The following is a 20,014-nucleotide window of genomic DNA, read 5'->3' as shown; positions in this document are numbered from 1 at the left end:
GGTTTGGTTTTGTTTTGTTTTTTTAAGTTGCCCCAGTGAAATTAAAACGACAATTTCCTCGCCAAATGACATGAAAGAGTTTCCCTCTTCCACGGTCACTGATGGAATAAATCATCTGGCCTCCCGTCACTGAATCAACGCAAACACCTTTAATTTTTTGACGGACAGCCTCATTAGCTGCCCCTGAACTGGTACCAACTTTTACGTGTAAAGTTTGACTGATTACTACATCCACTCTTAGAACAACCACTTCTTGCAGCTGTTACCGCAAAACCAAATATTTAATCTGTCCATTTCCATTTTTCACTTTCGTTGTGAGGTTGCACCGGCCTAGCCAGTCAAAGGGCTTTATGCAAATTACAAAGTAACGTATATTTAACAAAGGCATAACAGGGGAAATATTCGTATCAACTATGCAAAAGCTGCGGGTATGTGAAGACCCACAGTATGTTGTAAGGGCAGGATAGATGTTTCGCAGGCCACGTCTAAAAATGAAATAGGAATAGTGTTAGTGTCGAAACAATCATAGAAAACCAAAAGCAAAGATAGTTTTATAACCGCCACGTAGGGATGGTCAGGTTTGCTCAGACAGAGACAAAATTAGAAAATTAGTTTGCAGGCATTCATCATGATGTAGACATATGTATTTGAAACAGCATGCCTGGTGCATCTGTTATACAAATAACCTAACTAGGTTGCAAATTCGCAGTTGACGTTTACTTATCTTCTATCATTAAACAAACACGTTTTCTCTGCCACGAATCCGACATTGTCTATAAATAGGAAAAAACCAGGTGCCAAACTTTCTCTGTTACTGTTAAATTCTTAACCAATAGAAGGTGTTTTTTCTCAGATGTTAGCTAACAGTGGATCAGTTGTTGATATACGAGTGAAAGTATTTTAAGTATCTTTATAATCTCTCGGGGATGTCACAAATCAGGGATTGCCATTGTGCTAATAAAAAACCTCCCGATCTTCAGCGACAAACCACCACAGTGCAAACGTCTCACAACTGTGGGCGACAGTGAACAGTATGAATGGTTGGTTGAAGTTTTTGGTTGATAATGTTGAGGGTGGATGCAGTGCGAGTTGTTGCTATACTTTTGCTACAGTCAGGGCTAATAGCGACTGTTAGCGGAGCATTTGGTGAGTATCAAGACTCAGCGAACATCTCAGTAAAATTTTCTTTCCGGGAAATATCATAAAGCGACTCTTTATCAACGACTTAATCAATCAACTGTATGAAAAATTTAATAAATTAAATATAGCTGATATCACGAATACCCATGTTAGGAAGCGTGTTGTTAGAAGAGCACACGCCTCATCGGGTTGTTTTAAAACATGCACTACTAAACTTTCTGAGGTATTATCATTGGTCCTAGACGGGCGAAAGAGCTCGTTTTTACATTTGGATAAGGCAATCAAAAGTCTTACTCTACACATCTGAGACACGTTTATATCACATACTTGGCCACGCAAAGCGTTTTCGTCCCACGTCAGCCGGCTGCCGTCTTCTCGAAAAAGAGTATATCTTTGGACTACGAAACCTTGGATAATTGGACTGTTGTAACAGTTGTGACAAATGTACTGATATAATTTGCTTTTTATGAGAGCGGATCTTGATAGTGAAATAAAAATGTTCAATATCACTGCACGCCATTGGTAATCTATTAACATCATCTATAAACTAAAATAGCCATAACTTGCAAGCAACACTGTTTGCCTCGAGAGATTATCCCAAAATAGTTCCAATCAATTTGTCGCTAAAAATGGTCCAAAATTGCAAATTTCCTTTCAATTGCAAGTGCTTTTACCATCATCCATCCGTAAATGCCTTGTCGAAGTTATTGCTAAACATTATTGCATAAAATAGGATTGTTCACTAATGTACTTTGCGGTGTTCTTCTCTTTATATAGATTACTACGCCACGTACCCAGGATACGATGACTATTGCATTGGCGGTGAACTTGAAAATGAGACCTTCATTTTCGACGGCAAAGACAGTTACGTCAGTATTGGTCTCCCTGTCCCTGACCTCACGGAATTCACATTTTGTTGGTGGATGAGATCAATTGCAAACGACAGCGAGGCAACAATCGTCAGCTATTTTGCTCCGGGAAATGACAGCATACTTGTCAAGAATGTTTCAAATTTAGTACTGTCCATCGGCAGTGAAGATGGGCCACAAAGCGGCGTTGAAACGAACTATGGATTGTGGCATCATGTATGTGTTCTATGGACTTCAGAGGGGGGAGAATATAAGGTAAGCATTTTTCAATAACCCTGTTTTCATTGTTTAAAAAAGCAATTCCTGAACAAATTTACTCATTATTATCACATGTGGAAACCAACCCGACTTCTAAATGTTTGTATATAGATGTACAGCCGACGCCTTATTCTTTCTATAGCATAAAAACCTGACTACGTAAGAAATCAGACCCGTAGGACTTGTTGCGTCATCATTTCAAGAGGCTTTTTGATCAAACTGACATCATGGTGGTCAAACGTTTATTGATGATCGTATGTTTAGCGAACAAAAATTAACGGCTACTTTAGGTGATGAAAATAATGTAGAGCTGGTTCAAAATCATCAGAACCAGACTTTTATTGCCTGCTGAATGATGTCCTCCTACTTCAATGAAAATTCATTGAATAATTGTATTTGAAATGTATCGTTTTATTCAAAGGTGTAGGACTGACAAGCTCCAATTGCAAAAGTTAGAGAGCCTTCCCTAAAGGATTATATATTAGATCATTCGGTAGGATGTGGAACGTAGAAAAAACGTTCAGCTTAGTGTTGTTCCACAAGAACGAAACATTTTAGATGTAAAGCGAATAAATTGGACCTGCTGTTTTGAAAGGGAAGATGCTAAGCATATCGTTGTTGCATGTTATGTGTCGAATTTGAAATGAAAGCATTGTTAGACAAAAGACTAGCCTAACTTGCACGTGTGTAACTGAATTAAAAACAGTAATGAATACGTACGCTGAAAGAAACTAGGCGTGGCATGGTTTTAGCTATGTATGACTTTTAACCCAATTATGACGTCAAAATACTTAGGTTTTTTTTAAAAAAGCAAAATAACAGCAATGACATTCGTATGTCTTCATATTACTGCATTTCGAAAAAAACGGTTTCTAATCTTTGACCTATATGCACTTGCTGCTCTCCATATTGTCCTCCAGGTTGAATATCTTTGAGATATTTTTCCCTTGTGCCTTAAAATGTCAAATATTTACTTCTCTTGTTTTTTTCTACGGCATGGCTACCGGAAATACTATGACATAAGTGACAAATGTTACCGTTTTGAAACACTGTATCGACAGTTAGACAATGGAAATAGGAAACGTTTGAACAGTTTTTAAAAGGGCGTAGAAATTCTACTTTTATAACTACATCTGTTTGTACCGAGGATAGAATACACGATACAGAAATAAATAAAGGAAAACAGCTTGCAAAGACACATAGACATCTGTGTTTCATAGGAACGCTGTATGCTGGCTGTGTATTGCTGTGTGTGTATGTATGTATGTATGTATGTATGTATGTATGTATGTATGTATGTATGTATGTATGTATGTATGTACGTACCGACGTACCTACGTACCTATACGTATGTATGTCTGTGCGTGCGTGCATATACATACATACATACATACATACATACATACATACATACATACATACATACATACATACATACATACATACATACATACATACATACATACATACATACATACATACATAAATACACATACATACATACATACATACATACATACATACATACATACATACATACATACATACATACATACATACATACATACATACATACATACATACAATGCATATGTACGTATATGCGTTCGTACGTACGTACATTCAGTATCACATATTGTAACATATGTGATATACATTTTACAACTTGTTTTTGCAAGTCTTCGTGTAAATTAATCATTCAGTGACATGGAGTGAAGAGAAAATACACAAAAAAATAGCCTCATAGTTCCGACATCTGATACGATGTTGTGCGAGTGCTTTCCTTTCCCTGTGCAGCTGGTTAACTCATCAATGCAATATGTGTCTCTGATATCAGATACATTTGGAACATAGAAGTAAAGGTACATAAATTATGCCGACATTTGGCTCGATACGACCTAACAATAACAGATGTTCCTGCCATAAAATCGCAATATGTAACATCGTTCCGCTTACAAGCACACACAGTAAAACCTAAATATGCAACTGCGGTGAATTTTTTGCTGACATGTAATATTTTGCACAACGTGTAATGAGAAAAGTGGAATAGTGTATAGACTTCAAAAATCACTAATTCTGACATAGCAGTGATCATACATCATTTGCTATGAATAATTATGGCATAGTTGCAGATTATCGAAAATTATATCACACCAGTATATTGATGGCGCAAATACAGCGATCTGGTCGAGACGCGAAAAGAATCGCTCTATACTGGCGACATACCACGGCTGGCATACGCGCGAGCTCCCAGCTTGAGGAAATATCCGTTTCTGACGTTCCACGCCAGAATTTAAATATACTGTTATGACATAATAGCAATAAATCACACCCAGCGACGGTATACCACGATATTTTGACCAATTTACTTCGTGTATGCACTCGCTATCGCTCTTGCATATATAGTGAACTGGTCAAAATCTCGTGGTATACTGTCGCTGGGTGTGTTTTATTGCTTAAATATAACCCAAAGTAAGTTATTAATCCTACATAATGAATGCTTGCACATATGCGCATGTATCGGTCTGTCTCTATTACATAATTTTGCCTCAGTACCACATAACGAAAGAGGTAGATCTGTAAAGTTTGAAGAGTGGTGTGGCGATCTGAGATAGGATTACTTTGTTGCCACTCAAACGGGTGTCTTAGTGTTGGTAATCGATGCAACTCGTTTCGTATCAGATAACTAAATTATTACGGCTATTGTTATTTTATCTGATTGTTTGTAAGCCAATATTTTGAATATTTCTACCGGGACGTGCGTTGTTCTCGACGAGGTCTTCCAAGGCTGTCAATTTATTCCTCTACTGATTCCTTCAACTATACTACAGTCAGGATTGGCTAAGCAATATTTTGTTTCTGCTTCGAATACATTATCATGGAAATCAGTAATAATATGTCTTTTCATTTGCGATATTTGTGTTAATTATGTTATATGTTAACGTTATGTTAACCCTTTGAGCGCAAAAGTCAATTTTTGTCACCTTTTATAAAATATACCCCAGTCAATTTTTTTCAGATTTTGGAAATAATTTTGATAAAACCATTACCAAATGAAATGTGATATCCATGTGGTCCAAAATTATCGAAAGAATTACAGAAAAAAAAATTAAAAGATTGGTAAAATGTTGCACTAAACTTTCGGCGGGAAAATTACAGCACTCAAAGGGATAATGTTATATAAGTTAACTTCTTCCAAATAGATCTACAAAGACGGATGGGAGTTGTTCAAAGAGGAGGGTCTTGCCGTCAATAAAACGATATACGGCGGTGGTGACATCACTCTAGGTAATGATGGTGATTTATTTTACGAGGGCGAACTAACACAATTCAACATGTGGAACTACACTCTGACAGAAGATGAGATAAGGGTAAGATGTCACGTGAAAGTTACTATGGTGAAATTTATCAGTTTCTGTAAACATTGAAACTGGTTACTACAAACACCACAAAGTTGACCTTAAGGTAATATGCACCTCGAAAGTGAAAGACTTAAACTTTTGCTCTAACTTTCAACAAGGAATCTTTCAATCATTCTCTTTCAAAATCAAGAATAAAAATAGGAGGTCACCGTGCAAATTTTTGTACTAGAGAAACAAATTACCCAAGATTTACCGATATTAGAAATTCAAAATGGCCGCCATCCCTGTGTTCACTCTATGGAGAAAAATAAAAAAATTTGAATTTCGAAAAACTAAGCCGGTGAAAAGTCTTCTTTCACCAAGAGCTTTAAAATGAACCCCCACATGTGGTATATCAGAAGAGAATTGTAAAAGTTTTAGAGTCCCAATGTCTGTCCCCGAGGTGCGTTCTACCTTAACAGCTGAGATACTCAGTCTGACATCTTAAGGCTATTTAACAGTGGCGTTTTGCAATGCCTTTGAGTTATACAGGAAAGATATACTGTCTAATACGTACATTAGTTAACGTGGATATTCGTCATTCAGAAAATCCCTTGAAGGAAATTCAAACTCGTCACTTAAAACCAATATTTGCACAAGAATTGAATGTAAAAAACAATAGGGCGATGAGTATGTATGGTGAGAAAGTTTCGAAGCGCTTATACTGTCATTTAAACAGAATTAGGCATTTAAATTTAAGTATGGCGCTTTCTGTTCTAACGGTAATATGTTGAATGTAAGCCACAAATTTCTACATTAATACGTTTCGACATACACATCATTTGAATAGTTTGATATTGAATTGTTATATGCATATGCAGGAGCTAATAATTTTTAGGGCTGAGCTACAGAAAAAGAAATATATGGGAATGTTTAAATGTTGACTATTCACCCCGTTTCATGGTCATGATACCCGCCTCCGAAACAGAAGTTCAAAGTCTCATGAGCGTACTATTCGTATGTGATGTAGAGCTTTTAACGACGCGTTTTGAAGCATGCAGAAAAAGTAGAGTTTTTCCTTTGTGAAAAAAAAATGATGATATCACCTTTTCCCATAGAGTTAACATAAAGAATGGTAGCATTTGAAAAAGAAATCAATTGACACGGAGGCATACAACGGCTGCCACTCTTACCGAACAAATTGGGTAGTGAGCATTAATCTTGATTTTCTAAAGATCCCTTGAGCAAAATTGTCAAAATTTGATTCTGAAGTGCGTGTCAACTCGATGTGTCTACTCTTTATCAATCAGGCACTGTCTGAAGATAGTTTAAATCGAGGCTGTGGAAACGTTGTATTTTGGTCTGCCCTGACGTCATCAGACTTGTCATGCATCGAAACAAAAGAGACCGAACTACCGAAACGTAAGTGTTTCTCGGCGTTTTTTTTATTCGAATGTGAAGGATATGTCTATTGACATAGCAGGTATAATCTATGTACGAGTGGAAACAATATTAAAACATGATTAATAGGCAATTTTCATTTACATAGATATCAAAACAGAGGAATACTATAAATTGATCGCTGGAATCAAGTAAAACAATTATTATTTCTTTCTGTCCTCCCAATAGGTTCATTCAGATAAACGATTGATAGATAAGGAAAGTATTGTTGTCATAGCATCGGTTAGTGATCATATCGTTGACATAGAAGTAGCTGGGTTTTTTGCATTTTATTATCATTGTCGTCGTTACACTGTTATTATTACTATCTCACTGTGCGGTAATCGTCTTTCTCCTTCTTCCTCTTACTATTATTATGATTATTTTATTACCGTTGTTGTTGTTGTTGTTGTTGTTGTTGTTGTTAGTATTATTATAAATATTATTATTAGGGGAGACGTCAAAATTCCAATGTAGGATAAAAAAAACTTAATCCTTTTAGTTTAGGGGTTGACCCAAAGAAGTTTTTATCCGAAAAATCTATTGAAGGTAAAAATTGCCGGGGAATAAATATTTAAAATAAATACAGCAGAAATGCGCACCTTCGTGTTGAAGGCAAAGTTTTTTTCAACACTTGCACGACTGCCCCCGCCCTGGTTAGCGTAAACAATTTAAGCTCTTGGCCTCTGTTTTTCTCTCAATTTATAATTATATTTTGCTACATTTCTAGTGCACGTGTTGATATTTTATATGTGGATGTGACCTTGTTTCGGCAATAGGTTCAATGTAAGTCAACATTGAACTTTTGACGTCGACCCTTATCATCATCATCATCATAATCGCTGTCGTCGTCATCATCCAAGCAACGCAACCCCCCCCCCCCCCGATCTTCATCGTTTTTTGGTGTTTTTTTTTCGAAAATAGACCAAGATCATCGCTTCGCCTGTCTTGAAGATGAGATTTCACCTAGAGTGGTAGACTTCGATGGCGTGAGCAGTTATCTCACAGTAAGTGTCCCGATCCCCGAACTCTCACAATTTACTATTTGCTTCTGGATCAAGGCCAAGGTTACATACACGTCTGACTGGCAAACTATCTTCAGCTACTTTGTTGAAGGGGACACTGTGGGAAGCATCGCTTTGCAAAAGTTAGATGACCTTGAACTCGTGGTACGAAATGAAGAAGGCAAAAGTTCGGATGAAAGCGTCAGCGACGGCCAATGGCACCACGTGTGTGTGATGTGGAACTCTAAGAACGGCCATCACACGTATGTAGTCGATGGTGACAGCAAAGTGGGTCGAAAGCTGGCCAAGGGATTGCATGTTCATGGAGGTGGGACGCTTGTTCTCGGTCAAATGCAAACTGGCTTGAATGAAACTTTCGCTGAAGAACATGCACTATCTGCAGTTGTGTCGCATTTCAACGTGTGGACGATAAAGCTTTTGCAAAGTGAGATGAAGGTGAGTAAAAATAGCGTTGAATTGCCACTGCAATAAATATGTATGTATGTATGTATGTATGTATGTATGTATGTAGGTATGTAGGTATGTAGGTAGGTAGGTAGGTAGGTAGGTAGGTAGGTAGGTATTTGTTTTTACATACGTACCAGCGTTCTACTAATATCTGAGAGAGAGAAAAAAAAACAAATATGTCCTCGTACGAATGCAACTGTTTGAATCCACAACAGAATTTATAAACATTTACTTACATTTACTTCAAAAATACAAAGTATTAACATCTGTTATTCGACAAGTTTCAAGCATCTTGCATTCGTCAGACAGATTAGCTTAACTGTAGTAACCTCCTATGAATGACTTAACCGTTCCAATGCGGACTTTGGTAAATTAGATAGGTATTTGTGAGAATGTGTTAACATAGCATACGTATTCAGCGATTGTCTGCGTAAATCATTTCTTTCCCTGACTCTTTCGGAGCAGGCGATGTTCTTTTACCCGTGTAATCGTACTTGTGGAAACCTGGTCTGGTGGCCACACATCATAGCAATGGAAAGTACTACGGCATTAATCAGGGCTCCTGAAGGAGAATCCGATTTATTTTCCTGCGGTGAGTAGTAATCTTAATGTTTACACATTTATAAATCAAGAATAGTACGTCATTACAGTGATATTAAGGCACTTTCACACCAAGAAATATACTATTTGGACATTTCCCATTCAGGTAGGGCCAGGGTTACTGAAAGGATAAACATAAGGCCAAATGTTCGCTGAAAAGATATCCTTGTGTATCTTTCCTAGAATCTGTTAGTCTGCGAAGTTTTAAGGAAGCTACATTAGATAAAGTCATAATCCAATAATATGAATGGTAAATTTCAGTGTATCACACGTAATTTATCTTTTAGATCGTTCAAGCCTCAAAATTGATCGATTTCAATCCCCCCTCCCAACTTTCCTTAAATTCCTTAAGCTTAAACTCTAAATCATTCCGTTTTGAAACCAAGCACAATCATTTATTTATCGATTCTGAAATTCCAAAATGGCCACAATCCCGGTGTTAACTTTGTGGGGAAAATTGAAATTCACCACCGTCACAAAAACTCAGCAAGCAAACTTTTATTTACTTATTAAACTTCAAAATGGGACCCTACAATTGGGAGACCCAAAATGCATTGTAAAAGATTGGAAATCCGAATATTTGTCTCCAGGACACGTTCTACCTTAAGAAACAACTCCACAAGAATACGTCACTTTAAGTGGATTCAAAAGATTTGCATTTTTCTTATCTATTTCATAAATCCCTACAGTGCATGTTTTACTTTGGGCCTTTAAGTATATCTAGCCCAAATGTGTATTGTCAAAGCGTGCGACATATTTCATTATTATTCAAAAGGCGGGTAATACACTACCCTGTGTAGTCATACAATTGTCTCACACCTTGCCAGTCCGGCAGTGCCGTTGCATTGTTCGGCCTTCTGTCCCTGCTGCGTTCGCCCGATGATATCATAGTATGTTCTTCAGCAGATAGGACAGACCCGTGTGATCCCGGCGTGTTCGACGACAAGCTGTGGGAAATAGACAACACGGGGGACTGGAGTCTGGCGCCAATGCCCAAGAGAATTCCACACCTCAAAGCTTTCACCATATGCTTCTGGATGCGGCTGGACGACGACTTCGCCAACCAAACGAACACCGCCTTCAGCTACTTTGTCCCCGGCGACACAGAGGGCAGCATCGTGCTGGAAAACGTCAACAATCTTGTCGTGATCGTTAACAACGAGAGAAGTGAACCCACGGGCGTCAACCTGAACAACCAAACGTCACACTTCATATGCCTGATTTGGAAATCCAGGACAGGCACGTACACCATCTATGACAAGAGCACGGTGCTGTACGAGGGACACGGGCTGGCGGTTGACACAATGGTTCCCGGAGGTGGATCCCTAATTATCGGCCAGAGACAAAGCAACATTTCAACCGGTTTCAACAAAATGGACTCATACTACGGCAAACTGCGATACTTCAATTTCTTCAGCAAGGCGCTGAAAAAACGTGAAGTGAAGGTAATGTCAAAGAATTTAAATAAGATTAAACTCGACCATTGATCATCTTGTTTGTTGTCACTACGTCTTTTCCTCATAAACGTACAATTGTACATTTCGTGACAAGAAAGAATTATTTTTACATTATTATTAACATTTGTTTGAAATATATTACACACACGTCACAGCACATTGTACATAAGAGAATAAAAAATAATAAGTACAAGCACACAGGAAGGTAAAGAGATAGAGAGAAATGAACTGGATAAAAGAAATAAAAGTAACGAAAGAAAGCAGTAAAAACATTACAAATGAAACAAAATGGTAAATTTACTAATTGCGTTTAAAACTGCAAATAGGTCTAGGAAAACGGCAAAACATTCTAGAGAGCGCAGGCACACAGACAACCCTCTCAGCCTGTATATTTTATCAAAATCGTCATAAAATAGTGTTAATGGTCATTTCTCAATGGTCTGCAGGTCTGTCGCCAGCATATATTGTATAATAAAATTAAAAAGTGCGATCGTTCCATGAACAAGTTTGAAAGTAAATGCCCGTCACCTATTAGTGATGTAAAGGCGTCTACCATAGGGTAATGTAAATTATATGAGTGGGCCGTTAGAGCCTTGGAATTATCTGGTAGTAATGAAGGACGGAATCGTTTACGCGTTCTTAATATTTATAATTTTTTCAGGATTTGACAGAGCAAAAAGTCCGTCCCTTTCTGCCATAAGTCATTTGACCTTCCCACGTGTGAAAGCATCCAGGCTGCGAAACTATGTCCAGGCAATATGTCCTGGATATTTTTCTTTAATTTTTAACATGACAACAGGGTATCCTGGTCGATCCTTTAATGCATTTTGTACTTCGCCACACTGCTGTACAGAAATTTGTTGAAGAAGAAACAGAAAAACGTGACAACATATACGGAACTCGATTAATTACTTGGGAAGTGACTTGTTTGTCAGGCAAAGAGAAATCTGAAACACAATCAGAGAGACAGACATCGTATATACTCATCTGAATGTACCATATTATTCATATTTCACCGTCTTACTATTAATATATCCCCTCTTTAAAATGCGCCAATAGCAAAATATGTTCAAAATTCATTTATAAGTATGATGAAGGGCTCCCTCTTTTGATGTTTATTTTGTTTGGATGCCGAAAGATTTAACAAGATGTTGGGGAACGAATCGCTTTTTATCATTGCATTATGGAAATCGTTTATATCTGTGCGAATAGCCACGCTATGTCTCCATAGACCAAGATCATGAGCCTGTGTTTACTTTTGACTGTTGAATTTCATAACTACCCACGAGCACAACACTAGCATATTTCAACATTGTATGGTATAGTATGATAACATAAGAGTTGCGTTTATCTGTTTGACAGAACAAATAAAAAAATCAGTTTTCTTCTTTCTTGTTTGTTTGTTTGTTTTCTCCAATGTAGCTAGCAACAAAAGCCTGTGATCCTGCATGCGGTGACGTTATTTCTTGGCACGAGTTACGATATGTAGATTTAATAAACATCCGTGTTAGAAAGTTGACGTGTGGTGGCGGTGGTAAGTGTAACTTAATAACCGATTGATATGAATATATACACCTTTGTCTGTGAACTAAGAAGCCTCCTGACAATTAAAAACTTTTCGATCCATATCCGATGCGCCTTATGTCAATTACTGTTTTGGAGGATGAAATATTCCATATATTATATTTCATATATTACATACATACATACATACATACATACATACATACATACATACATACATACATACATACATACATACATACATACAATCTTCCATCAATCCAACCATCCATCGATAGACAGACAGATAGATAGATAGAAAGTGTTTTGTTGAAGTTTGTGCATTATTGTTACTGTGTAGGTCTCACCACGGTTGCGACAACCTTTCCGATGTCCACGATTGGTACTACTCAAACTGAAGTGTATACAGAACAACCAACAACTGAGTCCTTTGAAACATTTGCACCAGTGACGTCGGTGCCTCCAAAGACATGGTCTACACTCCCAGGACCACTCTCCACACTTCCTTCCACAATATCGACACCTCCCGAAGTTCCATCGACACTTCGTTCCACAGTGTCCACAACTCCCGAAGCTCCATCGACACTTCCTTCCACAATATCGACACCTCCCGAAGTTCCATCGACACTTCCTTCCACAATGTCCACAACTCCCCAAGCTCCATCGACTCTTCGTTCTACGGTATCGACACCTCCCGAAGTTCCATCGACACTTCTTTCCACAATATCGACACCTCCCGAAGTTCCATCGACACTTCCTTCCACAATGTCGACACCTCCCGAAGTTCCATCGACTGTTCGTTCTACAGTGTCGACACCTCCCGAAGTTCCATCAACACTTCCTTCAACAATGCCGACACCTCCCGAAGTTCCATCGACACTCCGAAGTTACATCAACACTTCCTTCCACAATGCCGACACCTTCCGAAGTTCCATCGACCCTTTCTTCCACAATTTCGACACCTCCCGAAGTGGCATCGACACTTTTTACAACTACGTCAACGCCCACCGAAAAACAGACGACACAATTTACACCAATGTCGACACTGCACGAAACACAGTCAACATCTCCTGAAATGCAATCAACACTGCCTGAAGAATTGACCACAACTCCAAAAACACAGACGACAGTTTTTGAAACGTTTTTGCCCACCACAACTCCTACTCCGCAACAACCAAAGTGTTTACCAGAGGAGCCAGGTACTGCAGCACCTTGCCCTGATATTTCTGGTTCAACAAACCGAACAGGTTAGTTGCAATAAAGTAGTATGTTCTACCGATGCTTTCGAAAACACATAAAAGACTTCCACAGTTCGTAGCACAATAACCTGTCCTGTGATGGCGCTACTTCTTTGTCGGTGTCAGAAAAAAATCCAGTGTTAAACATCTTTCAGATAAAAGTTTTATTGATAATTCTTGTTCGATATTGACACAGTTTGTCACGTCCTGGGTTTGCCTCTTCTTAACAGTACTACACAGAATACATTTCTAATGTATAGTTTGTCAAATAGAGTTACTAGTAATTTAAAACGTGCAATCAAATCGTGACAATTTTAGAACCATACGGAGTGTAACTTTGATCAATTAAATGTGAAGGACTCGTTTATTATGATTTTAAAAATATGTATCTTGCACTTGATAATATTTTGCCTTATTTGTACATGTAGAAAAAAATGGTACCCTTTGAAGGGCAAAATTTCAAAAGATGTACGATATTTTACGTAAATTTTTTTTTAATATTTTTTTTTACTTGAAGTGTCAGAATCTCAAGAAATTTACAGGAATATGCAACATTTATGTTTGTTTGTGTGTTTGTTTGTTTATTTGCCTTATCATTTTTTTTTACAGTTAGCTTAGATGAAATACCTCGCTGTTTCGCTAATGTAGCGTGTGGTAAGTACGCCGAACAGAGCTCTGGCTACTGGTACACAAACGCCAACAGCGCCGTCGACTGTGACACCGATTCGATCATATGCCTCGGGTCGTGTACTTTCACGCAGTTGGAGTATGAGCCGTGGGTCAGGATCGATCTCGTGAAATCTCGTCTCGTTCACTACGTCACCCTGACGAATGCTGACGACTGTTGTGACGGTAACTTTTTATCATCTTTCAACACCATTCTCATTTTGTTACGCTATGTTGTACGCAAATATAACTTATCTATAGTTATGATAGGAAAATTCTATCTAGCTTGCTGGTAATTTTTCCAGATGTGAAGCGAGTTAAAAACCAATGTTGTGGCTTTTTCACGACGACACTTTTAAATTGTTGGCGTCCTTAGCAGATTTTGCGCTAACATGATGAAGTAAAACACTGTTTAATGTTAAGTGGTTTGGCTAGTATTTTGATCTGGTGACCTCGTTTTGGGGGCGATCATGGTTTCGGGCTCAGTATAGGTAATATTTCAAACGTCACTTTGATGAGGCAAAAAAAAGAGTAAAGATTTCCTTAAAAAACAATCTGTTAGCTCTCATGTTCTGTTAGATCTCATTATCTGTTAGATCTCATGTGTGCACTGCTCAGATCTGAGTAATCAAAATTATCGTCTGCATCTTGCTGCATGCCTGCATCAACTGTGACATTACATGTGAACATTTCCTGCTTTTGGTAATTTCACGTCGCTGGTGTGTATGCAATCCCGTGATGCCTCTTGCTATTCAACATTGTATCCCGGATGTATATTTGGATTCATATGCGGTGTAAAATTAAGACATTAAACTATTCTAATCAAATATGTCGATAGCAAATCTAACATTTTGAACAATGTAACAATGGCCTTGATAACGGGCGTTCAGTCTCTTCAAACTGCACTTAGGCTGTTCAATATAGAGAAACTCACTTATAATAAAAAAACAGAAATTTAGTTAACATATATTGTTTTTTGTTTTATTTGTTGTTTTCAACAACTAAACGTGGCCACATACTGTTTGATTTACTCGCAAAGCGAACTGGTGAGCAATATGAGGCTCACAAACAGTCAATTTGAAATTCACCCCAGTACTAAGCATAGCCGTTTAAACGCCAATTGGCAATAAGTTGTATGAGTGTTGAAAAGACATTGCGCTGACAGCTGAACTGCATTAATCTTTTTTTCAATACGAACAGAGGGGAAGCTACTCGGCGCCCAGGTGCGTATCGGTAATTTCCGGGACTTTCGGAAGAACCACCTGTGTGGCACTGTCGCCGATGACCTGGCCAGTTCAACCCAGATAACCATGCAGTGTTCAAATGCACCAATAGTAGGAAGATATGTCACTCTTCAAATACTATGTAGAACAGCGACATTGTGTCTGTGTGAACTGCAAGTTTGGACTGACGATTTTGATCAGGCACTTGATTGGGACAATGAACTTCGCTCAGACTGTTTGCAGTCGGACATGCAATTTTCTCAAGATGAAGGTATCACTTATTTATTTATTTATTTATTTATTTATTTATTTATTTATTTATTTATTTATTTAGTTAGTTAGTTAGTTAGTTAGTTAGTAAGTTAGTTAGTTATTCATCTGTTTATTTATTTATTCATCTATTTATTTATCTATTTATTTTGTTTGTTTGTTCGTTTGATTTATTGATTTAATATTGTCTGTGTATCTATCTATCTATCTATCTATCTATCTATCTATCTATCTATCTATCTATCTATCTATCTATCTATGTATCTATCTCTCTATATTATTTTTTACTTGTATGTCAATACGTTATTATATTCTTTACATGTTAGAAAAGAGGTCAAATAAAATGTTAGAAATTTTAAAAAGGCAAGATGCCAATTCAATATAGATAAAACCTGCAAAGATCATATTAGTGATTAACTAAGAACGGCTATTAATATCTCCTTGTTTTATCAAAATAAAATCTGATACACGGGGGTTTGTCCGTTTATTGTTTTCGTCTGGAAATATTGAATGAGCGCCCTCTATAGGGCAGCAAGAATCCTCGAGATAAAAGAAAAAAATTGTACATCAGAGCTGTATAGCTTTCGGGTTCATTCGATTAACACTCAGCAGGAATCTGATCTAGTTGGACATTTGACGTCAGTCACGTGGTTTTGTAATTGACCCCATATCGTGAGATTGTACATTACAAATGGATGGTAATGTTATTCCATCACGACCATGATTCCATTCTCTTTTTTGTCACGAAAACGTTCAACGTTTTGTTCTTTCATTTCAGCCATGGACGGAGATCAGTCACCAGGTTACACCCTGGAGCATTACCCTGGAGTGTTAGCGCCGATCAGCCGATACCTGTACAAAATGTTCTGCTCACAAAATGTGACTGACGAAAACCAATAAAAAACTCGTTGCAGTGAATTGGTGCTTTACCCGCTTCAATAGACTGGTTTTATTCACGTTCATTTTGGACACGGCGATATTGAGGTAGAATGCGCCTCGGGGACAGATAGCTGGACTCTCTAACTTTTCCAATACATTTTTGGTCCACCACTTGTTAGGGTTTATTTTGAAGCTCCATAGAGTAAATACAGTTCTGACCGATTTAATTTTTATGAAAATCGAAATTTTTATTTTTCCTTATTGAGTTAGCACAGGAATGGCGGCCATTTTGAATTTCAAGTGTAGGTAAATATTGGGTAATTTGTTACTCTTGTACCAAGTTTTTCCCTGTGACCACTAATTTTTATTATTGATTTCATAAGGAAGGGGTTTAAAATTTTCTTTAACAAAGTCTGGGCAAAAGTTTAAGTAATTCGATTTTCAGGCGCGTACTACGTAAAGGCGTTTTCGTTTCATTTATACATTAATTCAACGCCCGATATATCTGTCGTGTTTGCATTTTAATTGTAACTATAATTATAATGAAATATGGTTTAATATGTCAATTTTATCATAACATGGACTGCGTGCTTGAATTGTATACATTATGCTTTTGAATGTTAGCCACGGATGAAGGTCGAGAGGCCTGACCTACGGCAACCTGTTCAATAAAAATCGTTACGTTTTGCATCGCAAACGCGCTCGCATTGCCTCAGTCTTGTTTATCCAAGGAACGCTAGACGTCACCTGTATCAGAACACGAAGACAAGGTGGCCATGAAAATGTGACAACGTTGAAGACCACAAACACTGAAGGGGAATGTCAAAAGTACAAAATATATGACACATGTTTGGTGTGATTCTTTATATTGATGATTGATCAAAAGTTCAGGTATTGCAAATCTATAAAATTATGAAAATAATTTGAGTCAAGCTGTTTTGTTTGTTTGTTTGGTGTTGTAGACTTTCACACGGTCGAAAACCATTGTCCATTTCCATTGTGCAATGGTTCTGTAGTCTGATTGTGTAAATTAATGTTTTGTTGAATTTTGGTAGTTAAATCTTTTGTAAAATATGACCCTTCTCAAACTATCAATTGTAAACACAATTGGAACTAATTTGGGGCAATTGTATCTTCGTATTTTTCAAATTTCTCAAACGTGTTCGGTGTCCTATAACTGAAAATTGTAATATTACACATTACTCATAAAAAAAAGCAGATGAGCTTATATTTGCAGATTAAATCGACATTATTTCATCATCCAATAATCCCAAATTAGTTCCAATCGTGTTTGTAAAAGTTTGACCCCTCCAAAGCCGTTTTGTAAAACTCAAACGCTCCTCTGATTGCCATAGTCCACCCCTCAGTTCTAAAAAGTACCGCTTTCCAAGTTAGACACTGTCAGATATTAGTACGTGAAACTTCAATAATGTGAAGATCTGAAACCAACTCACAACTGTGACAAAATTAATATTGATTTGATAAAATTGAGGGATGTTCAACCCAATCAATGAATTATGAAACCTCTTTTTCGAAGTAGAGTAGGACCAGGTGAATGAGGACAGTCAAAGGTGGCAATATGAAAGGACTGCATATCAGTGATCTGATCTATATAATAACGGTGATTGGATATTTCACTGTTGGCTGGCAAAATGCCCGGAAAAAAAGCAGACAATTGATGGGTGGCTGGATGGATTAAGAGATGTGTTTAACACGGAAATGAAAAATATGGTCTTTCTCCTGATGATAACTGATTTGCAAGAAGCGAGTATAAGATAAACGGTTGTTTTATCACCATGCATGCAATGGGACTCACCGATGATAAGAATAATCACGTCTCCGCAAACTTGTATTACATGGGTATGAAAATGTTGATAATCCAGAATCACAAATAGTCGAGTAACGGTCTTTATGACCGATGCTATTCAACAAACTCTGTACGAGGAGGCAATTTCGTATGTGTGTGTTCACTTGTTCATGTTGTAAGTTGTTGTTGTTGTTGTTGTTGTTGTTGTTGTTGTTGTTGTTGTTGTTGTTGTTGTTGTTGTTGTTGTTAAGACGTGGTCAAAAAGGGGTGTATCTCAGCAATGCAATCACTGTCCATCGTATCGCTGAATATATTAATAAGTAGCTTAGCACTCCAACCATGCAAGGTTTTATGGTTTAAAATGACTAGCAATGAGCAAACAAGAAAGAAATCGTCATTTAAACTAAATATCTCGGATTTTTTCAAAACCTCTAGTTTCAACTTTCACTGTGGCTCCAATAAGTGTGATCAGCAGCATGCATGGGTATCGAAAATTCAGTGTTTACATTGTCATCTTCTGTATATATTTTATTTTAGAAAATCGGAGTAAAATCGTATGTTCTTGACGTTTTTTGTTTGAAGTATTCACAGACAAGGAGAAACACCTGTACGTTTTGAAAATTCAAGATAACCATTCTCAGAATTTTCAGATAGGTATTCGAAATTGTGGGTGTAGTGAATTATCGATAATCAACATGTCAAATATGAAATGAGTGTTGATTGATCTTAATTATAAATTTAGGTCAGTATTTGTACCATTAAATAGTGAAAAGTTTTTTTCAAGTGCGTCATTGATCACATCAACTTTCTGGGTCAAGTGCTCAAGTGGTGTGTTTACAATCATGGCTTACATATTAAAGCGTGACTTTGAAGATGTATCACATACTGTGACTGTCAAGCTGATAGGTTAAGATTGGTTTATACACAATACTATATATTCGTTTTTACCAACGATTTATTGAGAAGCGATGTGAGAGAGAAATTGGTGTGCAGACAGCTTGGAAAGGAGTTACTAAACATTGTCACTCTCAATATCAGCGACATCTAACAGCCAAACCGTCCTCATGGTACGTCCAAAACGTTTATGGTCATAATTTTGATGACCACATTTAAGAGTTTACTTAGTTCTCGATAGACTGAGCAGGCATATACAGTCTGTTTGAGGGCAATGAAACGAGAGCAAATATATTTCTTTACGTGTTTTCATAAAGTGTCGTTCGTTGTGACGAATAAGTTGACATAAATCGAACTGCGCTTGAAGTGTGATTAACGATAAAATCACCGTCCAAATCACTGGGAAAATGGTATACGAATGTTTTCACATACAGACTGAAAATCTGCAGAGTTTCACAGGCTCACTTGACCCATATTGTACTGCTCCACTTAGCGATTTATTGTCTATACGCCAGATACACAATTTCAGAAATACCATACAAATTCATGTAGGCGTCCCATAGTTCGTTGGTGCTCTTATAACTTTGATCTGAGAAGAGAACATCATATTATCTAGCAACGAGACGGTAAACGTTATACGTCGATAAACGTCGGAAAAGGTGAGTAATATTTTCATCAAAATTTTGGCAAAAACGTTTTGTAAAATAAAAAGAGGCTTCACAGTGTTGGGCTATCGGTTGGGGATTTTATATCACGTGACCGAGTTTAAGGATGAAAATGTGTTAGAAATTATGCTACCTGCCGATTAGACGGTCTTTCGTGCGTCAACCCGCGGCGGCAAACTGCACAATTTTCTCTAGCTTTGCGCGGTCTCAAGATTATCCCTTTCTCATATATGATATTGGGACACACCGAAGTGCAAAATCAAAAATTGTG

At 37.5% G+C, this 20,014-nt stretch overlaps 1 protein-coding gene across 1 annotated transcript; it reads left to right on the top strand.

Annotated features, from left to right (window-relative positions):
* Positions 1 to 929: 929 nt before the first annotated feature.
* LOC139116464 (uncharacterized) lies at positions 930 to 17,074 on the top strand. Its single transcript, XM_070679090.1, has 12 exons — positions 930 to 1,146; positions 1,918 to 2,264; positions 5,471 to 5,638; positions 6,919 to 7,030; positions 7,973 to 8,508; positions 8,986 to 9,112; positions 10,027 to 10,565; positions 12,000 to 12,111; positions 12,442 to 13,348; positions 13,949 to 14,191; positions 15,206 to 15,499; positions 16,277 to 17,074. The coding sequence occupies exons 1-9, from the start codon at positions 1,065 to 1,067 to the stop codon at positions 13,173 to 13,175; spliced, it is 2,757 nt and encodes a 918-aa protein (XP_070535191.1). The 5' UTR covers positions 930 to 1,064; the 3' UTR covers positions 13,176 to 13,348; positions 13,949 to 14,191; positions 15,206 to 15,499; positions 16,277 to 17,074.
* Positions 17,075 to 20,014: the final 2,940 nt, after the last annotated feature.

Source organism: Ptychodera flava, chromosome 2, assembly GCF_041260155.1.
Source record: "Ptychodera flava strain L36383 chromosome 2, AS_Pfla_20210202, whole genome shotgun sequence".
Taxonomy (NCBI): domain Eukaryota; kingdom Metazoa; phylum Hemichordata; class Enteropneusta; family Ptychoderidae; genus Ptychodera; species Ptychodera flava.
The sequence above is the reverse complement of the archived record's forward strand: the minus strand, read 5'-3'. Positions and strand labels throughout refer to the sequence as shown.

What these genes read in the sequence shown, in the direction of transcription:
- LOC139116464 (XM_070679090.1), top strand. Translation starts at nt 1,065, where the DNA reads ATGTTGAGGGTGGATGCAGTGCGAGTTGTTGCTATACTTTTGCTACAG. An exon ending in TGACAGAAGATGAGATAAGG is followed by an intron (nt 5,639 to 6,918) that starts GTAAGATGTCAC and finishes TTTATCAATCAG; the next exon opens with GCACTGTCTGAAGATAGTTT. An exon ending in ATCCGATTTATTTTCCTGCG is followed by an intron (nt 9,113 to 10,026) that starts GTGAGTAGTAAT and finishes GTTCTTCAGCAG; the next exon opens with ATAGGACAGACCCGTGTGAT.